The 24,001-nt window shown below is 36.9% G+C and overlaps 1 protein-coding gene across 6 annotated transcripts in view; it reads right to left on the bottom strand.

Annotated features, from left to right (window-relative positions):
* The window catches only part of CFH (complement factor H), a 133,437-nt gene that overhangs the window by 25,669 nt on the left and 83,767 nt on the right, over positions 1–24,001 (bottom strand). For all 6 annotated transcript variants that reach the window (XM_028851648.2, XM_078002022.1, XM_078002024.1 and 3 more), the window contains exons 12-17: positions 21,214–21,390; positions 19,864–20,046; positions 19,576–19,755; positions 17,999–18,175; positions 3,489–3,671; positions 2,838–3,023 (exon numbers count right to left, since the gene is read on the bottom strand). In XM_028851648.2, the coding sequence (XP_028707481.2) occupies positions 2,838–3,023; positions 3,489–3,671; positions 17,999–18,175; positions 19,576–19,755; positions 19,864–20,046; positions 21,214–21,390 (1,086 nt within the window). The remainder of the gene's footprint in view (positions 1–2,837; positions 3,024–3,488; positions 3,672–17,998; positions 18,176–19,575; positions 19,756–19,863; positions 20,047–21,213; positions 21,391–24,001) is intronic.

The following is a 24,001-nucleotide window of genomic DNA, read 5'->3' as shown; positions in this document are numbered from 1 at the left end:
TCCTAAAACCAGCCTTCTGGTGTCTGTCTATCTATCCGACTGTCACCAACTGAGGAAGGACTTGAAACTAAAAGTAGCAATATATTTCAGAAAGATATCTTCAATGCCTTGGTAAGCAATGCCTCTGTAAACTTACTAGTGATAATAAGATACATATTGAGGTTTAACGGTTCCAGGTAAAACATAATGTATTGTAGAAAATCAGAAGGGGCATTGTGGGAAGAATGTAAAAGAAGTTTTAAAACATAGTGGCAAAGCAAACATGACAACTTGCAGAACAGGTTTAGGTGTGTCCCCACTCAAATCTCATCTTGAATTGCAATTGTCATAATCTACATGCGTTGTGGATGGGACCCGATGGGAGAAAATGGAATCATCAGGGCGATTATTCCTCTGCTGCTGTTCTCATGATACTGCGTGAGTTCTCCTGAGATCTGATGGTTTTATAAGGAGCTTTTCTGTCTTTTCTTTGCACTTCTCCTTCCTGTCATCATGTGAAGAAGGACATGTTTGCTTACCCTTCAACCATGGTTGAGAGTTTCCTGAGGCCTCCCAGCCTTGTGGAATTGGGAGTCAATTACACCTCTTTCCTTTATAAATTATGCAGTCTTTGGTAGTTCTTTAGAGCAGTATGGTAACAGACTAATACAGTAAATTGGTACTGCAGAGAGTAGGGTGTTGCTGTAAAGATAACCAAAATGTGGAAGCAACTTTGGAACTGGATAACAGGCAGGAGTTAGAACAATTTGGAAGGGTCAGAAGGAGACAGGAGAATGTGAAAATGCTTGGGACTTCCTAGGGAATTGGAGGCCTCAGAAGACAAGAAGATGTGGGAATGTTTGGCACTTCCTAGAGGCTTGCTGAATGGCTTTGACCAAAATGCTTATAGTGACATGGACAATGAAGTCCAGGATGAGGTTGTCTCAGATGAAGATGAGGAACTTGTTGTAAACTGGAGTACAGATCACTTCTGTTATGCTAAGAGACTAGTGGCATATTGCCCTGCCCTAGAGATCTGTGGAACTTTGAACTTGAGAGAGATGATTTAGGGTATACAGCAGAATAAATTTCTAAGTGGCAAAGAGCTCAAGAGGAAGCACAGCATAAAAGTTTGAAAAATTTGCAGCCTGTAAATGCAATAGAAAATAAAACTTCATTTTCTGGAGAGAAATTCAAGCCTGCTGCAGAAATTTGCAAAAATAATAAGCCAAATGTTAATCACCAAGACAATGGGGAAAATATTTCCAGGGCATGTCTGAGGCCTTCATGCCACCCCTACCCATCACAGACCCAGAAGCCCAGGAGGGAAAAATGGTTTGATGGACCTGGATCAGGTCCCAGCTGCTCTATGCAGCCTGAGGACATGGTGTCCTGTATCCCAGCTGCTTCAGCTCCAGCTGTGGCTAAAAGGGGCTAACATGCAGCTTGGTCCTTTGCCTCAGTGGGTGAAAACCCCAAGCCTTGGTGGATTACATGTAGTCTTGGCCTTGTGGGTGCACACAAGTCAAGAATTGAGGTTTGGGAACCTACAACTAGGTTGCAGAGGATATATGAAAATACCTGGATGTCCAGGCAGAAGTTTGCCGCAGGGTTGAGCCCACATGGAGAACCTCTGGTAGGCCATTGAGAAAAGGAAACATGGGGTCAGAGCCCTCACACAGAGTCCCCACTGGGGCACTGTCTTGTGGAATTGTGAAAACAGGGGCACAATTTTTGAAACCCCAGAATGGTAGATCTATTGATAGCTTGCACTGTGCTCCTGGAAAAGCCACAGACACTCAATGCAAGCCCATGGAAGCAGCTGGGAGGGGGACAAACCACATCTGCCCAAGGCTGTGGGAGCCCACCTCTTGCATTGGCATGACCTGAATGTGAGACATGGAGTCAAAGGAGATAATCTTGGAACTTTAAGGTTTAATGACTGCCCTATTAAATTTCAGACTTCCATCAGGCATGTAGCCACTTTATTTCAGCCATTTCCTCCCTTTTGGAATGGAAGCATTTACCCAATGTCTGTATCCCCATTGTACCTAGGAGATAACTAGCTTGCTTTGGTTTTACAGGCTCATGGGCAGAAAGAACTTGCCTTGTCTCAGATGAGACTTTGGACATGAACTTTTGAGTTAATGCTGGAATAAGTTAAGGTTTGGCGGACTGTTGGGAAGGCATGATTGTGTTTTGAATTGTGAGGACAATAGACTTGGTATGTGACACAGTGGAATGATAGGATTTGACTGTATCCCCAACCAAATATCAATTTGAATTGTAGTTTCCATGATCTCCACGTTTTGTGTGAGGGACCTAGTAGAAAATACATGAATAATGGGAGCAGTTATCCCCATGCTTCTGTTCTTGGGATAGTGAGTGTGTTCTCATGAGATCTAATGGTTTTATAAGAGGCTTTTCCCTGTTTGGTCAGAACTTCTCCTTCCTGCCATCATGCGTTTGCTTCTCCTACCACCATGATTGTAAGTTTCCTAAGACCTCCTCAGCCATGCAGAACAGTGAGCCAATTAAACTTATATATATATATATATATATAAAAATTACCCATTATTGGGCAGTCCTTTATGGCAGCATGAGAATAATACAGACAAGTTTAATTTCACTAGATATTATTTTTTAATGACAGAATAAAGAGTGACTCTATCATGAACAAATAAAATTAACATAAATAGAGTAGATTCAATCATGCAAAAAGTATTTTAATGGCATAATGCATAAATAATTTCATATAGTCAGTAATCTCAATTATTCTTTCCCCTCATTTGATAACAAGAGATTATTTTTAATGAATTCTACTGTAAGCAGAAATTGAGTATTCATATTGTCCTAACCTTCACACTGAGGTGGAGAACTCCATTTTCCCATGTAGCATGTTATTTCATTTTCTTCAGATAGCCAGAAACCATATTCACAAGTATAACTCAATTTAGTCCCATGTGCATAACTTTCTTGTGAAGACCTGGATGAATTAATTGTTCCATGTTCTATCTGAGGTGGTTGTGAACATGGAATTTTTTCTAAATGAAGAATGAAAATCAAAGGGTCAAAAACAAATAAAATACTTAAATTGAAATATAAAATCAAACACTATTTTGGATTCTAAAGTGAGTATAATTTGAACAAATAAAATTATTTAAAAACAAAAACTTATTAGAAACTTGCAAAGATATATTCCTCTACCATATATATGTTACCATCCTCTTGTTCAATAATCCTCTTCATTCATGTCTTGTTCATCATGACAATTGAAATATGCATGAATGGAAATGTTATCTGATATTTACAAAACATTCCAAACATTTGGCTGTATTTTGTTCAAAAAACTGAAAGAGTGGTGATTGATTAATGTGCCTAGGTCCTAATTTATTTTGTCAGGATAAAGTAACAGATATAGAGAAAGAACTTCTCTTGTTTACATGAAGCACAAGAGAATATTAACCTCATTTGAAAGAATTATGTAAAACAAATTACACACTACTGACCAACACAGTGTGGTATTGACTGCCATCTTCCATCTTTGCATGTAATTTCTTCTCCTTCTTTAATTAGATAATTTTCTTGGCAAAGAAGAGATACTTTTTCTCCATCCTGATAATTCAATGTGGTTGTCATATTGCGAGAATTGGGAATCTGAGGTGGAGGTGGGCATAATTGTATTTGCGCCACTAAAAAATATTAAAAATATAATTAATTTTATAATAAAAATTAAACATAAAAATATTAAAATTAGGCTTTTAGTTTAAAAATAACAATTTATATGATTAAAATAGAATCAATAGAAAAATTCAATAACTGTTTCATAAATCATCACATATTAATTATGATTTTCTTGTATGCAGATATTATACTTTTCAACTGTGTAACAGTTACATAAAACAATAGAACTTTTGGCTTGCATTCTCATAGACTTTCTTGTAGTTTTTTTGTATATTTTTTGTTTAACAAATTTTTTATAATTTATGTAATATTGATTTCAATTATTTTGAGCCTTTAGAAAGTTTTAATAGAATTACACCCTCTTAATTACATGCATTAAATAAAAATTGATATATATGATCAAATACATTAGTATTGCATTAAAACCCTCACAAATTTTCTGCCAATGGAATCTTATTAGCCAGAAGTAGAATTATATTTAGTTAATAATCAATTTGGTACTGACACTTGGCCAATATAAGCATTAAATATAATCATTAGTATTTATAGTGTGCTATTTAAAGCTTGAAACTCCAATAGAATTTTTATTTTCTAGCTTATCTGTACTGTTTAGGGATATTTAAATGGATGTTATGCACCCACTTTAATGCATTGCACAGCCTGGCTTTAGCTATATAATCACATATAAAGACACCTTTGTAAGCTCACAGTTAAGCTCTTGTTAAACTGCGATACATCAGAAATACCTTATTTTTTCATAATATGAAAATGAAGCATGTCCTGCTTGACTGACGGGGGAGTTTAGAAGCATCTGGCAGCATTCAGCACTTTATTATCCCTTGATCTTACTTTCTCCTATTATAGTGTATGCTCTACTTCACCTAAAGCTTTCTGTCAGCATACTCCAGGAAATCATGGCAATGATTTCAAGAGTCTGACATTTTGTTATCAATTCATGGAGATGTTTGGGTGAATAAAACTTCATTAAAGGTTATTGGTAATGTCAAGTTTTCTTTCTTCACCTATGATAATTAAAGTATTTCATATTTATCAAAAGTATTTTGCCTATTTCTGTTTTTCAATATTTTAATATGTTTTCAATATTCTCATCAATTTATTTTTCTTAAGATTAACGATCAACTATTTATGCTTGTATGATTCTTTCCTTCTATTTTTGTTAAGTGTATGTTCCTGTCTATCTTCTAGATCTCTGTTTCAGCTGTATCCCATTGATTTTAATGTGTACCGCAACCATTATTATTTAATTTAAAGTATTTTCTGATAGTAGGCAATTGAGAAAGAGATTATTTAACAAATTTGTGAGATGGGCAAATAAATTTAAAGAACATTGTGACCCAGTATAACCTAATTCTACATTTAGTGTGTATGCATATTTTTATTTGTAAATAGAATCATCAGCAAGGTAGACCATGTGCTGTGCAATGAAAAAACTGAGTGTTTCAAAATATTGAAAATTTCCCAGTATTCTTTCACACAGCATTAAACTAGAAACCAGAAAATAATCACTTATCTAGATACAACAAATATTTTGAAATTAAACAATAAACTTCTATATAATTGATCATCAACAGACAAACCACAAGACAAATGAGAAAATATTTCAAATCAAATAAAAATGAACTCTCTCTCTCTCTGTCTCCCAAAACACAGAACATACACACACGCACACACACACACACACACACACACACACACACACACAGAGACGTGTAACATTTTGGAACACAGCTAAAGCAGTGCTTAAAAGGTTGGAGCTTTAAAGTTTTATATTTTCAAAGTATGATATTTTATGACCATGTTTTCATTTTTTCACCCTAAGATAGAGAGAAGTGAAATTAAAATTGAAATCATTAGAAGGAAGAAAACAATAAAATCAGTGAAGAAGAGAAAACGGACAAAGAAACACAGAAAAGGGAGAAAATTAACAAAGCTAAAATCAGTAAAATATAAGAAAGCTAAAAAATAGAGAGCAATGGAGAAAATTTAAAGGTATTAAAACTGGTTTTTGAAAATATTAATAAAATTGAGGACAAAGTAAAAACAATGACCAAGATTTTTTAAATGATCAATATTGAGTATGAAAGAGGGCAGTGACATCAGCAAGATGGCAACATAGGAGTCACCACTCTCCCCCGCACAGGCACACTGATTCAATGACGACACTGGAACCAATTCCCTTTATGAGAAGTCAAGAAACCAGGTCAGAGCCTCTGTAAACCCCTAAAGTAAACAGAGACCAATATATTTTGGCTGCTTCTCCCTCAGAGAGGAAAGATAAGAGTTAACTAAGTATTTATCATCCTAGCTTTTTGGGGAGCATTCTAAAGTACTGGTTTCTCTCTCGCTTCGGTAGGAGCACTTAATGATACCTGCAACACTCTAGTTTCCTGGGAGTAAAATAAAGAGCTAGGCATGGAGTGATGTCAGCAACATGGCAGAAGTGGAAGCTCCTGACTCTTCTTCCATCCAAGAATGTCCTAAACAGATATCTATTCATGAATGAACTCCTTCTGAAAGAAAATCAAAGACCAATAAAGGGACTCCTACTTACCAGGCAAGGAAGAAAACATTCACATCGAACAAGTAAGAAAAGTTACAACACAATGGAGCATGGACCCCAGCCTTGTTCATTGCACCACACAATTAGAAAAGGAATCTCAAAAAACCCAATTTCTCCTTGTGGAGAGGAGTTTTTGGATCTCACATAAAGCATCCAAAGTTTAACTTTCCTTTTCTTTGGCCTTTAATTCACTAATTTTGGAAGCAGAGGAGATTAGACACATGAGAATCCCTCTAGATCACAGGAAAAACAGTGGTATGATACAAGTGCTGAAGAACTTCCAGGAATTTCATTCCTTAATAGCAGTTCAGAGAAGGGGCTGAAGTCTGAATTCTAAAAAAGTTGCAGTCTGGATTATAACGAACTTGCATCAGGCACTTCTTTAGCTAGTTCCCATGGCTCACCCCCAGTGACAAATCCAGGTACATTAATCACTCTTAGAACAAGTTTGTCCACACAAAACTTGAGTGCTCTAACTTTTACAACTTTCATTCAGGGACTGTATTCTAAAGCTCTTAGTTCTGGGAGTAGAAGACACAAAATATATTCAGAGTCTATCTAGAACACAGAAAAAAGAAATGGCAGGTTTTTATGGGTTTGTAAGCACTTCCAGGAGCTTCATTGCCCAAGAGCAGTGCAGAGAAAAAGTTTTTAAAATGCAGCTCCCTGTTTATCCTCAAAAAGGTTTATGTCATCCATCAAGTGCTGCAACCTTTACAGTTACCTCTAAAAGCACTCCTCTTAAAACTCTTAATTCTCACAGCAGATGATATTAGAAAAATACCAGTCTCCATAGATCATAAAGCAAATAGGTAGTCTTAAAATGCTATGTAAAAACTCCAGGCACCATGCCAAATTGGAGCAGAGCAGAAAAGGGAAGAGAAAGTTCAATTTCCACTTCTCTGTAGAAACAACTTAGGGCACATACTTCCACTGGCTACTTAAGGAACTGGCTTCTAGCGAGCTTGCACAGGGCATCTAACGATGCAAACAAACAACAATCTTCCTGCAGCCAAATCCAAAGTTTGGCACTTCATGAGTCTCACCCCAATGATAAAATCAGATTTATCCATTCTTCCCAGACCAAGTTTAGCCATGCAGTCAAATGTCATTACTTCTATAGCTCTGACTCAAGAGATTGTCTCCTTAACAAACTCACACTGGGAGATGATAGATATTTGCATTCCTGAAAGGCCCTACATCTCAGAATACAAAAAGCTGATAATACAATGGACTCATTTCAAGCAGCTACCTCTTCAGGATCAGAGTATGCAGCCTGAATATTAGTACAGGCATTTGCCACAGATTCTTTACTTGGTGCAATACAGAGAGAGTGGGAGATTAACATGCACATTCACTTTCACTATGAAAGTAGAAAGAAGTAAATATACAGCCAAGTCCTCAGTATTTTCAGCTACATCTAGACAGCCTGGCTCCTAAGTTATTGGTACCAAGTCCTGAAAAGATGTGGTGCATTCTAACCTCCAGGGTGGCACCAAAACTAAGAGACAGCAGTCTGAACAAAGACTTGAGAGGCACATGAAAATCTCTGGCTGGAAAAATTAGTGAGATCTTTCTCCTATATGAAGCCAGTCTGATGAGACTGAGAAAGGCCATTGTCTCATCTATTGCGTAGAAACACTGTGAGTTAAAGGAAATAAAGAAATAAGAGAATATACTCCAAACAAAAGAACAAGATGAGTCTCCAGAAATTAACCTGAGGAAAGTGGATATAGGTGTTTTACTCAAGAAGGAATTCAAAATAATGGTCATAAAGATATTCACTGAGACCAAGAGAGCAATGCAAAAACAAATTAACTACTTCAACAAAGAGGTAGAAAGTATTTTTTAAAGTACCAAACAAAAATCACAAATTTGAGAATACTATAACTGAATGGAAAAGTTTTAAGGAGGTATTCATCAGCCGATCAGACGAAGTAGAAGGAATTAGTGGACTTGAAGGCAAATTACTGAGAATCACCGAATCTGAGAACCAAAATAAATAAATAAATAAATAAATAAAGTGAAGACAGCTTAAGATCCAGATGAAATATCACCATGTGGAATAATATATGCATTATCAGCATGTTAAAAATAGAAAGAGACACAAAAATATAGAAAATATATTCAAAAAAACAATGATAGAAAACTTTCAACAACTGGGAAAGAAATAGAAACTGACATCCAGAAATCTCAAAGGATATCAAGTAAGTTTAATAAAAGATAGTCATTTAAAGACATAACACAATAAAATTATCAAAATATATAGATGAAGTGCTGAAAAAAGCCAATGAAAAGTGAATGGTTACATAAAATGGAATTTCCACAAGACTATTAGTGGATTACTCAACAGAAACCTTGCAGGTCATAAGGATGTGGAATGATATACTCAAAATTCTGAAAGAAAATAACTGCCAACCAATAATTCTAGATTCCACTATTCTGTCTTAAAAACAAAGGAGTGATAAAGGCTTTCTGAGATTGAAAAAAGCTGGGAGCACCCAAGATGGCCGAATAGGAACAGCTCCAGCCTCCAGTTCCCAGCATGAGCAACACAGAAGATAGGTGATTTTTGCATTTTCAACTGAGGTACTGGGTTCATCTCACTGGGGTGTGTCAGACAGTTGGTGCAGGTCAGTGGGTGCAGTCGAACCAGTGAGAGCTGACACAGGGTGAGGCATTGCCTCACCTGGGAAGCCCAAGGGGGAAGGGAATTCCTTTTCCTAGCCAAGGGAAGCTGAGACACACAACACCTGGAAAATCGGGTAACTACCACCCTAATACTGTGCTTTACCAAGGGTCTTAGCAAATGGCACACCAGGAGATTATACCTCATGCCTGGCTGGAGGGTTCCATGCCCACAGAGCCTCCCTCATTGCTAGCACAGCAGTCTGAGATCTAACTGCAAGGCAGCAGATAGGCTGGGAGAGGGGTGCCTGACATTGCTGAGGCTTAAGTAGGTAAACAAAGTTGCCAGGAAGCTCAAACTGGGTGGAGCCAGCCTGCCTCTGTAGACTCCACCTCTGGAGTCTCATGGAGGCCAGCCTGCCTCTGTAGACTCCACCTCTGGGGACAGGGCATAGCTAAACAAAAAGCAGCAGAAACCTCTGTAGATGTTAATATCCCTGTCTGCCAGCTTTGAAGAGAGCAGTGGTTCTCCCAGCACAGAGGTTGAGATCTGAGAATGGACAGACTGCCTGCTCAAGTGGGTCCCTGACCTCTGAGTAGCCTAACTAGGAGACATCCTCCACTAGGTGCAGACCAACACCTCACACCTCACACAGCTGGGTAAACCTCTGAGATGAAGCTTCAGAGCAAGAATCAGACAGCAACACTTTCTGTTCAGCAATATTCTATCTTCTGCAGCCTCCGCTGCTGATACCCGGGCAAACAGGGTCTAGAGTGGACCTCAAGCAAACTCCAACAGACCTGCAGCTGAGGGTCCTGACTGTTAAAAAGAAAGCTAACAAACAGAAAGGACACCCACACCAAACCCCATCAGTATGTCACCATCATCAAAGACCAACGGCAGATAAAACCACAAAGATGGGGAAAAAGCAGTGCAGAAAAGCTGGAAATTCAAAAAATCAGAGTGCATCACCCCCTCCAAAGGAATGCAGCTCATCGCCAGCAATGGAACAACGCTGGATGGAGAATGACTTCGACGAGTTGAGAGAAGAAGGTTTCAGTCAATCAAACTTCTCAGAGCTAAAGGAGGAATTATGTACCCAGCACAAAGAAATTAAAAACCTTAAAAAAAGAATGAAAGAATGGAAAACTAGAATAACCAATGCAGAGAAGTCCATAAACGAAGTGATAGAGATGAAAACCATGACATGAGAACTTGGTGACAAATGCACAAGCTTCAGTAACTGACTCGATCAACTGGAAGAAAGAGTATCAGAGATTGAAGAAGAAAGGAATGAAATGAAGCGAGAAGAGAAGTTTAGAGAAAAAAGAGTAAAAAGAAATGAACAAAACCTCCAAAAAACATGGGATTATGTGAAAAGACCAAATCTATGTCTGATTGGTGCACCTGAAAGTGACAGGGAGAATGGAACCAAGTTGGAAAACATTCTGCAGGATATTATCCAGGAGAAATTTCCAAACCTAGCAAGGCAGGATAACATTCAAATTCGGGAAATACAGAGAATGCCACAAGATACTCCTCAAGAAGAGCAACTCCAAGACACATAATTGTCAGATTCACCAAAGTTGAAATGAAGGAAAAAATGTTAAGGGCAGACAGAGAGAAAGGTTGGGTTACACACAAAGGGAAGCCCATCAGACTAACAGCAGATCTCTCGGCAGAAATTCTGCAAGCCAGAAGAGAGTGGGGGCCAATATTCAACATTCTTAAAGAAAAGAATTTTCAACCCAGAATTTCATATCCAGCCAAACTAAGTTTCATAAGTGAAGGAGAAATAAAATCCCTTACAGAGAAGCAAATGCTTAGAGATTTTGCCACCACCAGGCCTGTCCTACAGGAGTTCCTGAAGGAAGCACTAAACATGGAAAGGAACAACAGGTACCAGTCATTACAAAAACATGCCAAAATGTAAAGTCCATCGATGCTAGGAAGAAACTACATCAACTAACGAGCAAAATAACCAGCTAATATCAGAATGACAGTATCAAGTTCACACATAACAATATTAACCTTAAATGTAAATGGAGTAAATGGTCCGATTAAAAGACACAGACTGCCAAATCGGACACAGAGTCAAGACCCATCAGTTTGCTGTATTCAGGAGACCCATCTCACATGCAGAGACACACATAGGCTCAAAATAAAGGGATGGAGGAAGATTTACCAAGTAAAGGAAAACAAAAAAAAAGACAGGGTTGCAATCCTAGTCTCTGATAAAGCAGGCTTTGAACCAACAAAGATCAAAAGAGACAAAGAAGAAGGCCATTACATAATGGCAAAGGGATCAATTCATCAGGAAGAGCTAACTATCCTAAATATATGTGCACCCAATACAGGAGCATCCAGATTCATAAAGCAAGTCCTTAGAGACTTACAAAGAGACTTAAACTCCCACACAATAATAATGGGAAACTTTAACACCCTACTGTCAACATTAGACAGATCAATGAGACAGAAAGTTAACAAGGATATCCAGGAATTGAACTCAACTCTGCACCAAGCAGACCTAATAGACATCTACAGAACTCTCCACTCCAAAGCAACACAATATATATTCTTCTCAGCACCACATTGCACTTATTCCAAAATTGACCACATAATTAGAAGTAAAGCACTCCTCAGTAAATGTAAATGAACAGAAATTATAACAAACTGTCTCTCTGACCACAGTGCAATCAAACTAGAACTCAGAATTAAGAAACACAATCAAAACTGCTCAAATACACGGAAACTGAACAACCTGCTGCTGAATGACTACAGCGTACATAATGAAATGAAGGTAGCAATAAAGATGTTCTTTAAAACCAATGAGAACAAAGATACAACATACCAGAATCTCTGGGACACATTCAAAGCAGTGTGTAGAGAGAAATTTATAGCACTAAATGCCAACAAGAGAACACAGGAAAGATCTAAAATTGACACCCTAACATCACAATTAAAAGACCTAGAGAAGCAAGAGTAAACACATTCAAAAGCTAGCAGAAGGCAAGAAATAACTAAGATCAGAGCAGAACTGAAGGAGATAGAGACACAAAAAACCCTTCAAAAAATCCATGAGTCCAGGAGCTGGTTTTTTGAAAAGATCAACAAAATTGAAAGACGGCTATCAATACTAATAAAGAAAAAAAGAGAGAAGAATCAATTAGACACAATAAAAAATGATAAAGGGAATATCACCACCAACCCCACAGCAATACAAACTACCATCAGAGAATATTATAAACACTTTTACGCTAATAAACTAGAAAACCTAGAAGAAATGGATAAATTACAGGACACATACACTCTCCCAAGATTAAACCAGGAAAAAGTTGAATCCCTGAATAGATCAATAGCAGGGTCTTAAATTGAGGCAATAATTAATAGCCTAGCAACCAAAAAAAGTCCGGGACTAGAGGGATTCACAGTCGAATTCTACCAGAGGTACAAGGAGGACAGCTACCATTCCTTCTGAAACTCTTCCAATCAATAGAAAAACAGGGAATCCTCCCTAACTCATTTTATGAGGCCAACATTATCCTGATACCAAAGCCTGGCAGAGACACAACAAAAAAATAGAATTTTAGATCAATATCCTTGATGAATATTGATGCAAAAATCCTCAATAAAATACTGGCAAACTGAATCCAGTAGCACATCAAAAAGCTTATCCACCATGATCGAGTGGGCTTCATCCCCGGGATGCAAAGCTGGTTCAACATACACAAATCAATAAAAGTAATCCAGCTTATAAACTGAACCAAAGACAAAAATCACATGATTATCTCAATAGATGCAGAAAAGGCATTTGACAAAATTCAACAGCCTTTCATGCTAAAAACTCTCAATAAATTCAGTATTGATGAAACGTATCTCAAAATAATAAGAGCCATTTATGGCATACTCACAGTCAATATCGTACTGAATGAGCAAAAACTGGAAAAATTCCCTTTGAAAACTGGCACAAGGCAGGAATGCCCTCTCTCACCACTCCTATTCAACATAGTGTTGGAAGTTCTGGTTAGGGCAATTAGGCAAGAGAATGAAATAACGGGTATTCAGTTAGGAAAAGATGAAGTCAAATTGTCCCTGTTTGCAGATGACATGATTGTATATCTAGAAAACTCCATCGTCTCAGCCCAAAATCTCCTTAAGCTGATAAGCAACTTCAGCAAAGTCTCAGGATACAAAATCAAGGTGCAAAAATCACAAGCCTTCTTATACATCAATAACACGCAAACAGAGAACCAAATCATGAATGAACTCCCATTCACAATTGCTTCAAAGAGAATAAAATACCTAGGAATCCAACTTACAAGGGATGTAAAGGACCTCTTCAAGGAGAACTACAAACCACTGCTCAGTGAAATAAAGAGGACACAAACAAATGGAAGAACATACCATGCTCATGGATAGGAAAAATCAATATCGTGAAAATAGCCATACTGCCCAGAGTAATTTATAGATTCAATGCCATCCCCATTAAGCTACCAATGACTTTCTTCACAGAATTGGAAAAAACTGCTTTAAAGTTCATATGGAACCAAAAAAGACCCCACATTGCCAAGACAAGCTTAAGCCAAAAGAACAAAGCTGGAGGCATCACGCTACCTGTCTTCAAACTATACTACAAGGCTACAGTAACCAAAACATCATGGTACTAGTACCAAAACAGAGAGATAGACCAATGGAACAGAACAGAGCCCTCAGAAATAATATCACACATCTACAGCCATCTGGTCTTTGACAAACTTGACAAAAACAAGAAATGGGGAAAGGATTCCCTATTTAATAAATGGTGCTGGGAAAATTGGATAAGTAAAAAGCTGAAACGGGATCTTTTCCTTACTCTTTATACAAAAATTAATTCAAGATCAATAAGAGACTTAAATATTAGACCTAAAACCATAAAAGAACCTAGAAGAAAACCCAGGTAATACCATTCAGGACATAGGCATGGGCAAGGACTTCATGTTTAAAACACCAAAAGTAATGGCAACAAAAGCTAAAATTGACAAATTGGATCTAATTAAACTAAAGAGCTTCTGCACAGCAAAATAAACTACCATCAGAGTGAACAGGCAACCTACAGAATGGGAGAAAATTTTTGCAATCTACTCATCTGACAAAAGGCTAATATCCAGTACCTAAAAGAACTCAATCAAATTTACAAGAAAAAAACAAACAAACCCATCAAAAAGTGAGCAAAGGATATGAACAGACCCTTCTCAAAAGAAGACATTCATACAGCCACCAGACACATGAAAAAATGCTCATCATCACTCGCCATCAGAGACATGCAAATCAAAACCACAATGAGATACCATCTCACACCAGTTAGAATGGCAATCATTAAACCGTCAGGAAACAACAGGTGCTGGAGAGGATGTGGAGAAATAGAAAGACTTTTACACTGTTGGTGGGACTGTAAACTAGTTCAACTATTGTGGAAAACAGTGTGGCGATTCCTCAAGGATCTAGAACTAGAAACACCATTTGACCCAGCCATCCCATTGCTGGGTATATACCCAAAGTATCATAAATCATGCTGCTATACAGACACATGCACATGTATGCTTATTGCGGCACTGTTCACAATAGCAAAGACTTGGAATCAACCCAAATGTTCATCAGTGACAGACTGGATTAAGGTAATGAGGTACATATACACCATGGAATACTATGCAGCCATAAAAAAGGATGAGTTTGTGTCCTTTGTAGGGACATGGATGCAGTTGGAAACCATCATTCTCAGCAAACTATCGCAAGAACAGAAAACCGAACACCGCATGTTCTCACTCATAGGTGGGAACTGAACAATGAAATCACTTGAACACAGGAAGGCGAACATCACACACCGGGGCCTGTTGTGAGGGGGGGGCATGGGGGAGGGATAGCATTAGGTGATATACCTAATGTAAATGATGAGTTAATGGGTACAGCACACCAACATGGCACATGTATACATATGTAACAAACCTGCACATTGTGCACATGTACCCTAGAACTTAAAGTATTAAAAAAAAAAAAAAAAAAAAAAAAAACAACTGAGAGAGCATAAGTACACTTTTCTGCCTTACCAGAAATGTTAAAAGGAGTTCTTGAAGGTGAAAGAAGAGGATGCTAATTAGTAAGATGAAGTTGTTAAAGTATAAAACTTACTGGTAAAAGTAAGTACACCATGAAATTCAAACACTCTAATACTGTAATGGTGATGGGTAAATATAGCTAGCATGAAGGTTAAAAGGCAAAGGTACTAAGAACAACTGAAGCTACAAACTTTATTAAGAGATACCAATGATTGAAAGATGCAAAGTATGTGATCAAAGACAAAACATGGAAGGAGCAGAGTAAAATTTAGAGATTTTATATGTAATCAAAATTCAGTTTCTATCAACATAAAATAGCCTTTTATAATATATGTTATGCAAGCCTAAGGATAGCCACAAAGCAAAACCTCTAATAGATACACAAAAGATTAAAAGAAAAAATCCTAAGCATATGGCTACAAAAGTCATCAAACCATGAATAAAGCAAGCAAGAGAGAAAGAAACAATGAATTTAAAAAACAACCAGAACACAATTAACGAATTGCCACTATAAATCCTTACCTACCTAAAATTACTTTACATAGGAATGGAATATATTCTATAATCAAAAGGCATAGAATGACTAAATAAATTAAAAATTAATATGCAATTATAAACTGCTTACTTAACTGTAAGGTACATTCATAGATTGCAGTGAAGGCATGGAAAAATCTATAAAAAGAAAAACTAAAAGAGAACGGGGTAGTTATACTCATTTCAGACAAAATAGACTTATGGGAAAAATTGTATAAGGGTACAAAGAAGGTTATTATATAATGATAATGTGGTAAATTTGTCAAGATAATACAACTATTTTAAACCTATATATGCACTCAACATCAAAGCAACTAAATATATAAAGGAAACATTTAGCAATCTGAATGGAGTTGTGGACTGCCACATAGTAATAGTAGGGGATATCAATATTTTACTTTCAACATTGAGACAGATCATCCAGACAGAATATCAATAAGGAAACATTATACTTGAACAATAATTTATACCAAATAGATTGGACAGACACATAAAGAACATTCCACATAACAACAAAACACATATTCTTCTCAAATGCACACAGAATATTCTCCAGAATATATTATATGTTAGGCCACAAAACAAGTCTTATCAAATTCAAGAAGACAGAAATTATATCAAGTCACTTTTCTGACAACAAAGGTATGAAAGGAGAAATCAATAATAGGAAGAATTATGGAAAATTTTAAATTAGGTGAAAATTAGACAATATGCTCTGAAACAATAATAGGGTCAAAACATTTCAAATAAATTTAAAAATATTTTGAGAAAAGGAGAATGGAAACAAAACGTAGCAAAACTTATGGGATGCAGCAAAAGTAGTTATAAGATGGACGTTTTTAGGAATAATTGCCTACATCAAGACAATGGAAAGAACTCAGATAAACAATTTACTAGTATACCTCAAAGAAGCAGAAAACCATGAACAAACTAGTCAATTCCAAAATTAGTAGAAGGATAGAAATCATAAAGATTAGAGTAAAGTAGAGCCCCCAAAGCAGTACAAAATATCAATGAAAGAATAGTTTTTTTAAGATGATAAAAAATTGACAAAGCTTTAACCAGAATAACTAAAAAAGAGAGAGATGGCTTAAAGAAACACACAATTGGAGATGAAAAAGGTGACATTACAACTGATACCACAAAAATATAAAGAATAATGAGAGACAATTATTAGCAATTATACACCAACAAATTGGATCATCTAGAAGAAATGGATACATTTCTAGACACACACAGCCTACTAAGATTAATTCAGAGGAAATGGAAAGTCTGAACAGAGTAATCATGAAGAAAGAGATTAAGTCAGTAATAAAATGTTTCCCATCAAAGAAAATCCATGACCCGATGGTTTCATTGCTGAATTGTAACAACATTTTAAAAGAGCTAATACCGACTCTTTTAAAACGACTCCAAAACTTTTAAGAGATCATTTCTCTAACTCATTGTAGTGGCCCAATATTACTCTGAAACCAAAACCAGACAAGGACACAACGCAAAAAGAAAACTACAGGCAAAATCCCCTGATGAACATAGGTACAAAATCCCTCAACATTATACTAGGAAAACAAATCCTACAGCACATTAAAAAGATAATTCACTATGATCAAGTGAGTTTAATCCGAGGAATGTAAAGGTGGTTTAACATAGGCAAATCAGTAAAGGTGATGCATCACATTAACAGAAAGGACAATAACCATACGATCATTTTAATAAAGCTCTATAGAAGTGCTAAAACTATAAAACTTCAAGAAAAATCTGTAGAACATGTACACTTCACTGCATGTATATATTATTTGCTTCTTTAAGGACTCTAAACATATTGAAATGTCGATAGTAGATTAGTTTTTGTATTGGTTGTCAATGCTTTCTGTTTTTCCTAGACTGGCAGATACTGGTAAAAATATTGAAGCTAGTGAGGAAAGGAACACCACAATTGGAGAGCAAAATACATGTATCAAATGTGGGAAGACTGGAATAAACCCTACACTATTCAAGTGAAATTGTATGTGTCAATATGACTAACTTTTCAATATAGATAAACAATAAATTAATAGATAAATAGATGATTAGGTAGATGAACAGATAGATGAATAGAGAGATAGATTAAATAAATGAATCAATGGAAATAAATATAGATACATACATAAATACACACATACACAAACAGATACATAGTAGTTATTGGCATAAACAGAGGTATAGGCACAGGAACATTTGTTGACAAGGAAAGAAATGAGAAGCACTGGTCCTCCAACAGTAATTATGACATGAAGTGCCTGATTTGTGTGTGGGCGTGTGTGTGTGTTTTATACTAAAGGTAACTAATTCACATGGCACAGTTAGTATTAGGAACAATGTTTTCATTAGTTTCTAAATTACCTGCCTTATTCAGGAGCATTTGTAATAATAAATAGTTAAAGTTTTTAAGACACACATACGTAATACTTTTCCAAATGAGAAATAGAATACTTTTCTGAAAACAAAATAAGAGCTTACTTGAGCAGGTCACTTCCGGATCCCACCTTCCATTTATGCAGACTGCGTGTAGGCGTTCTCCTTTTCCTCTACATCTGTACCTCATGGTAGAATTATGATCGAATTCCTTCTTGCTTGTTAAATTTTCCACAATTACAATTGAATTTGGTGATTTGCACTTCTTAAGTTGATCTGTTGCTATAAAATAAATATATTTTTATGAAAATTCAAATTATAAAAATAAAACCAACTATCACATAAAAATAGTTACAAAGTAAATAGTATTAGCATCATAAAATTATGAGTTATCATTATAAATTTCACCAAGTTATTCCTGATTACATTGCATCAAAATGCTATTATGTAAAAATATAAGCCCTGCATTCTGTCGCTGAAATGTTAGAGATATCTATCATAAGACATTTTGTTCTTTGGGAAATACAAAATATTATTGGATATTTCATTGGATGAATAAGTACGACTGGACATTTAGGACTCTTAGAATTAGGACCCAGGAAAATTTAGGAAATAACTCAGTTTTAGAGAAAAGTGAATGAGGGTCCCCAAGATCCTCCCGGTTAGTCATCAAGGAGGCAAAATGATTTTAAAGATTGTAAATCTCAAGTCGCACTGTAAGTGAATCACCTTACCTTCTTGCTGATCAAGACATGAGACTTACAGTGTGAAGTCCATCAATGAGATTTACGTCCTGACTCAGTCTCTGACTACCTCACGTCACTTAGCTATATCACTGACATAGAGGGCCTGTGGCCCACCAACCCTGCAGCACATTAACTTATTTTGGTTGATATGGAACAAACTGAAAAATTATTGCTTTTGGAAGCTTTAAGAGAGAAAAGAATCCTATGGGAGAGTAGTAAGTAGATATTTTGTCAACTTTGTTTCTTTGCTTTGCAGTGCCAAAAAGGAGTACCATATAATAACAATAATATTTTCATTTTATATAAAACAGTTATAATTTCTCAGTAATAGTACTCATATTTAATCATATGACAAATTTTTAATATTTTAATTTTTTAAAGAAAGAGTCTTACTCTGTCGCCCAGGCTGGAATGCACAATAAAGCTCACTGCCATCTCGAACTCCTGGCCTTAAGCAATCATCCCTCCTCAGCCTCCTGAGTAGCTGGATTACAGGCATGCACTACCATACCTAACAAATTACACGAATTTTTTTTATAGAGATGGGCTTTTGCTATATTGCCCACACCAGTCTCTAGCTCTTGGCCTCAAGCATTCTTCTTGCCTTGGCCTCCCAAAGTGTTGGGAGTATAGGCGTGAGCAACCACCCTGGCCTAACATGACAATTTTATAAATAAAATGTTGCTTCATGCTTTTAAATATAAACAATACTGATATCAGAGGCAGAAAGAGTCATAAAATTATATTGCTAACTTTATTTTTTCTCTCTAGACACACGTTGAATTATAAACAATATGAGAAAGATTGGTTTCATTATATTGAAGACTGGACATTTTGAGCCATATCTGTAAATTTCAAAAATTCAGTTGCTAATATTGTTTTTACAATAAAAATATTAAACTTTATTAAATGTTGATTTAAGAGGTGTATTCTCACCCACACACTGAGGAAGTTGGGTCCATACTCCGTGAATACACGTAATTGATCTGTGCCCAATCATTGTAAATGATTCTGAGCAATTGAACTCCACTGAATCTCCATAGTAATAAGGAGGGGAAGAAAGCTCGGAATAGCCGTGTTCAAGTTCAGGTATATCTCCACAGGTACTCTCCTCCTCTATGTAAATTTTACAAAAAAAGTTTATTGTGAAAACATGATTTATGTGTTTTAGATACAAAATACAAAAGTTTTGACGAGTCTAAATATTAATATTTTATACATTACCGATACACACTGGCAAAGTTGTCCACGCTCCATCAACACATTGAATTTTATTAGGTCCCTTCAGTAGAAATCTAGGATTGCAATAATATTCCACCACTTCACTGTGTCTATATTCTTCTTTCGTTTTTTCCTTAACATTCCCATTGAGGAGTTCAGGAGGTGGACCACACGACTGTACTTGCTCTATAGTAGAAATACTATGTAAATAATGGTTAAATTGTCTGTTTTACAATATAAAAATTCAGTAAAATGGAAAGACTTTCTTCTTTTATTCATGTATTCTTCATTATGTAACTTATTACAGCATTGTAAACAATCAAGAATGGTGTTCATATTGTATTACTTATACTAAATTGTCATATTGAAGGTATGATAAAAGGTTAAAATATACTCAGACTTCCAGATATCTTAAAGATGCAAGAAAATCAATTAGCAAATGTGGTTATGAAAATCATGTTAATTTTTACCTTTCACGGAAACATTTTGTCATAACATTTTGGAAAAATATCATAACTGAGGCAACATTTGATCAACATACTTTAAGTTTGACTAATCAATACAAGCAACTGAATTGAATATAAACTGCTTAAATATTGTTTAGACACACTCAGTGAAACTTAAGTTACAGCTCACACTATATAAAATGTCCAAAATGGATGCTGACATTTCAGGCAAAATGAAAATTTACAAAGAAATCCCTCCATTGTCAGCCATGCTATGGTTTAAATGTTTGTCACTTCTAACCCCATGTTGAAACTTCATCCCAAATGTTTCAGGCGGGGCCTAATGGGAGATGTTTGGGTCATGGGTATGGATCTCTCATGAACAGATGAATGCCCCCACTCAGGGAGAGTTCTCATTCTATTAGTTCCTGTAAGAGCTGGTTCTTACAAAGAGCCTGTCACTGCCCTGCTCTCTCTCTTGCTTCCTCTCTCATCATGTGTTCTCTGGACACACTGGCTCCTCTTTCCCTTCTACCAGCATTCTGTGGCTCTCACCGAATGCAGATGCCCAATCTTGAATTTTATAGTCATGAGAACAGTGAGCCAAATAAAACATTTTTATAAATCATCCAGCCTCAGTTATTCCTTTATGGAAACATAAACCTAAAGTAGACTAAGACTCACAACACCTGTGTGTCTAAGAACACTTCTAGTACACCGTTCAAGAAACAATGGGGATTAACTTAAGTAACTGAACCTTAGGTATTCAGTACCCAACACATATCCTTCGCAGGCAAATATTTGACTTAATTCATTAGACAATAGAAGCCCAAAATAAATAAAGAAAAAAATATTTGGTATTCAAAGTTCTAATTCTTATTTCAGCAATTGTAAGATAAGCATTCACCTTTACATGTTGGGAGATCAGGAGATAATCCAAAGTGGTAGCACTGAACTGAATTCGGTCCAACTCTTGTAAATCCTAGTTTGCAGGAGAATTTCAACACCTCTCCAACTTTATACTGGTCTTTCTTGGGATCAGGAAGTAAGTGTACATCTATTTTAGGAAGTTCACATTCTCTTTCTGAAAAAAGGTAAAATAATTTCATGAGAATATACAATTAATCGTTGCCAAAGTAAATTTTACATGTGCCACAATAAAGCCAGGTTGATACTGGGTATACAGAAGGGCATCAGATAAATCCTTTTCCCTGTAAAGAATGCTACATATTATGTTTTATATACTGTCTAAATTGAAATGGAACTTTATGATAAATGTTACGGTATTGAAGTGTATCTGTTCTAAAAATTAATTTGTAAATTCAACTTATTTACAATGAAATTAGTTTTAATCACTGATATTTATGAAATTTAATATTACTTTTTTTACTCAAAACATGAAATTACTCTCTCATATTAAAAAAGACTAATTTGGCCTGGCGCGGTGGCTCAAGCCTGTAATCCCAGCACTTTGGGAGGCCGAGACTGGCAGATCACGAGGTCAGGAGATCAAGACCATCCTGGCTAACACGGTGAAACCCCGTCTCTACTAAAAAATACAAAAATCTAGCCGGGCGAGGTGGCGGGCGCCTGTAGTTCCAGCTACTCGGGAGGCTGAGGCAGGAGAATGGCGTAAACCCGGGAGGCGGAGCTTGCAGGAGCTGAGATCCGGCCACTGCACTCCAGCCTGGGCGACAGAGAGAGACTCCGTTTCAAAAAAAAAAAAAAAAAAAAAAAAAGACTAATTTACAATTTTAAAAGTGCATATAGACCAGAATTGGGGCTTTTTAAAAACAAGATGGCTAAGGAGTTTGGACACCAGTTCTTCTCAGAAAGAAGAACCAAAGTTACAGGAAAATGATCATAACTTGAAAAATATCAAAGAGACGGTGCAGGAGCGTCATAGAGAAATCATGGAGAAAAGCCAAAGCATGGAAAGAGATAGAAGCAAGAGCCTCAAAGGTTGACTAGGATCCTGTGGGACTTCATAGGCAATGTAGGTAGGAGTCTTTTGGACTCCCTGCAGCTCACCATGTGGATCCAAGCTGTCGAGAGCTCTTCTGCCTTCATGAACCCACACACTGGTGTGAGTGGAGATTTGGGAACTTCTTGAGGGCATTACACCAAACTACTAGCTTGAACAGGGTCATTTGCCTTCCCCTTGGACCTAAGATACAGTGGTAGGTTTCATGCCTGTAGTGCACTCATGTGGGGACTGTATCCTACACAGGAACCTCAGCCCTCTGATCCCATAACACCAGAGCCGCACAGATATTCCCTGGCACCTGGTTGGATGTGGCAGTCCCCCATAGCTGGTTGGACCCAAGGGAGTTACAGCATTCTCAGTAGTTTAACCATCAGGGACTGCCATTCCTAATGGAAACTGCAACAAAGGGACACCCCTTTTGACAAAGAAGACTGTAGCATTCACTTTCCCGTGTGCAAGAGCAACCTGCTTGTGGGCTGAAAATGACTACACCACTTCCAGCAGACCCATAGATGCGGTGTTTGGCTCTGCAAGGGAGGAGTATAGATCCATCTCAGGGGCCCAGTGGTCCCAGTGCTTGGGCACAGATGTAGAGAGGGGGACATCTCCCCTCTGCCCAATTCTGTGGACATAGCTGTGGTCACTCACAAAGGAGACTGGTGCAGACACACCAGAGGACAGACATTCTAGGTGTATTAAGGGTGGCTACATCTCCATTGGTGATGTGCCCAGTGAACCCAGGCTTGCAAGAAAGACAAGCTAGGGATATCTCACCAGGGTCTTCCCCTGACACCCCTGTCAGGGCTGGTGCTTGTGCTCATCCTTGGAGCATCCAAGGGTGAGCTTAGTGGTTCAGATCCACCCCGTTTTGTCCCCAGCTCCTCAGACCATTGTACCTTTCATAGATCAGTCCATTTCCTGGGGCAACAGAGAGTTTCTCCCATAAACAATGACAAGCACAGGCTCAACTGCTTCTGCTGCAGCTGGCTCTTGCCTGTCCACGCCACCTACTGTCCTGAATGTTAAACTGCACAGCCCAATGCAAAATGCTGACACTAGGGCATGATGCTGGAGAACGAAGTTAGTTTTCTGCGAAGTCTTCCATACCAGCCCTTCAGGAGGCAGTAAGCCTCGTCATGCACCCAGTACATAACTACTACAACCAGCAATTAAGAAAACCATCACACAAAAATTGTCGCTAACCAATGTACTCATACAGCGTCTTTACCATGGAAAGAACCCAGAACCTAAACCAAATAACTCTATACAACATACATCATAGTCATATTCTCAAAGGGAAAAACAAATCCTATCTATTGGAAACTACAGTCAAAAATAAGAAGAGATAGTTCATCTGGATGAGAAGAAACCATTGAAACATTTCTGGAAGTATGATTTAAAAGAGCATATTACAACACTCCCAAAGGATCACACTAACTCTTCAGCAATAAGTCCTAACCATAATACAATCTTTGAAATATCAGATAAAGAATTTAAAACATTTATTTTAAAGTAGCTAAATGGAGTCCAAGAGAAAGTTGAAAAGCAACACAAAGAAATTAGAAAAGAAACTCAGGATATGACTGAAAAATGCACCAAAATATGTTTTAAAAAACAAACAGAACTTATGGTAATGAAAAATTCATTGAAGAATTACAATATATAGTTGAAAGATTTAATTACAGATTATATCAAGCAGAAAAACTTG

The sequence above is a fragment of the Macaca mulatta genome, chromosome 1, assembly GCF_049350105.2.
Source record: "Macaca mulatta isolate MMU2019108-1 chromosome 1, T2T-MMU8v2.0, whole genome shotgun sequence".
NCBI lineage: Eukaryota > Metazoa > Chordata > Mammalia > Primates > Cercopithecidae > Macaca > Macaca mulatta.
The sequence above is the reverse complement of the archived record's forward strand: the minus strand, read 5'-3'. Positions and strand labels throughout refer to the sequence as shown.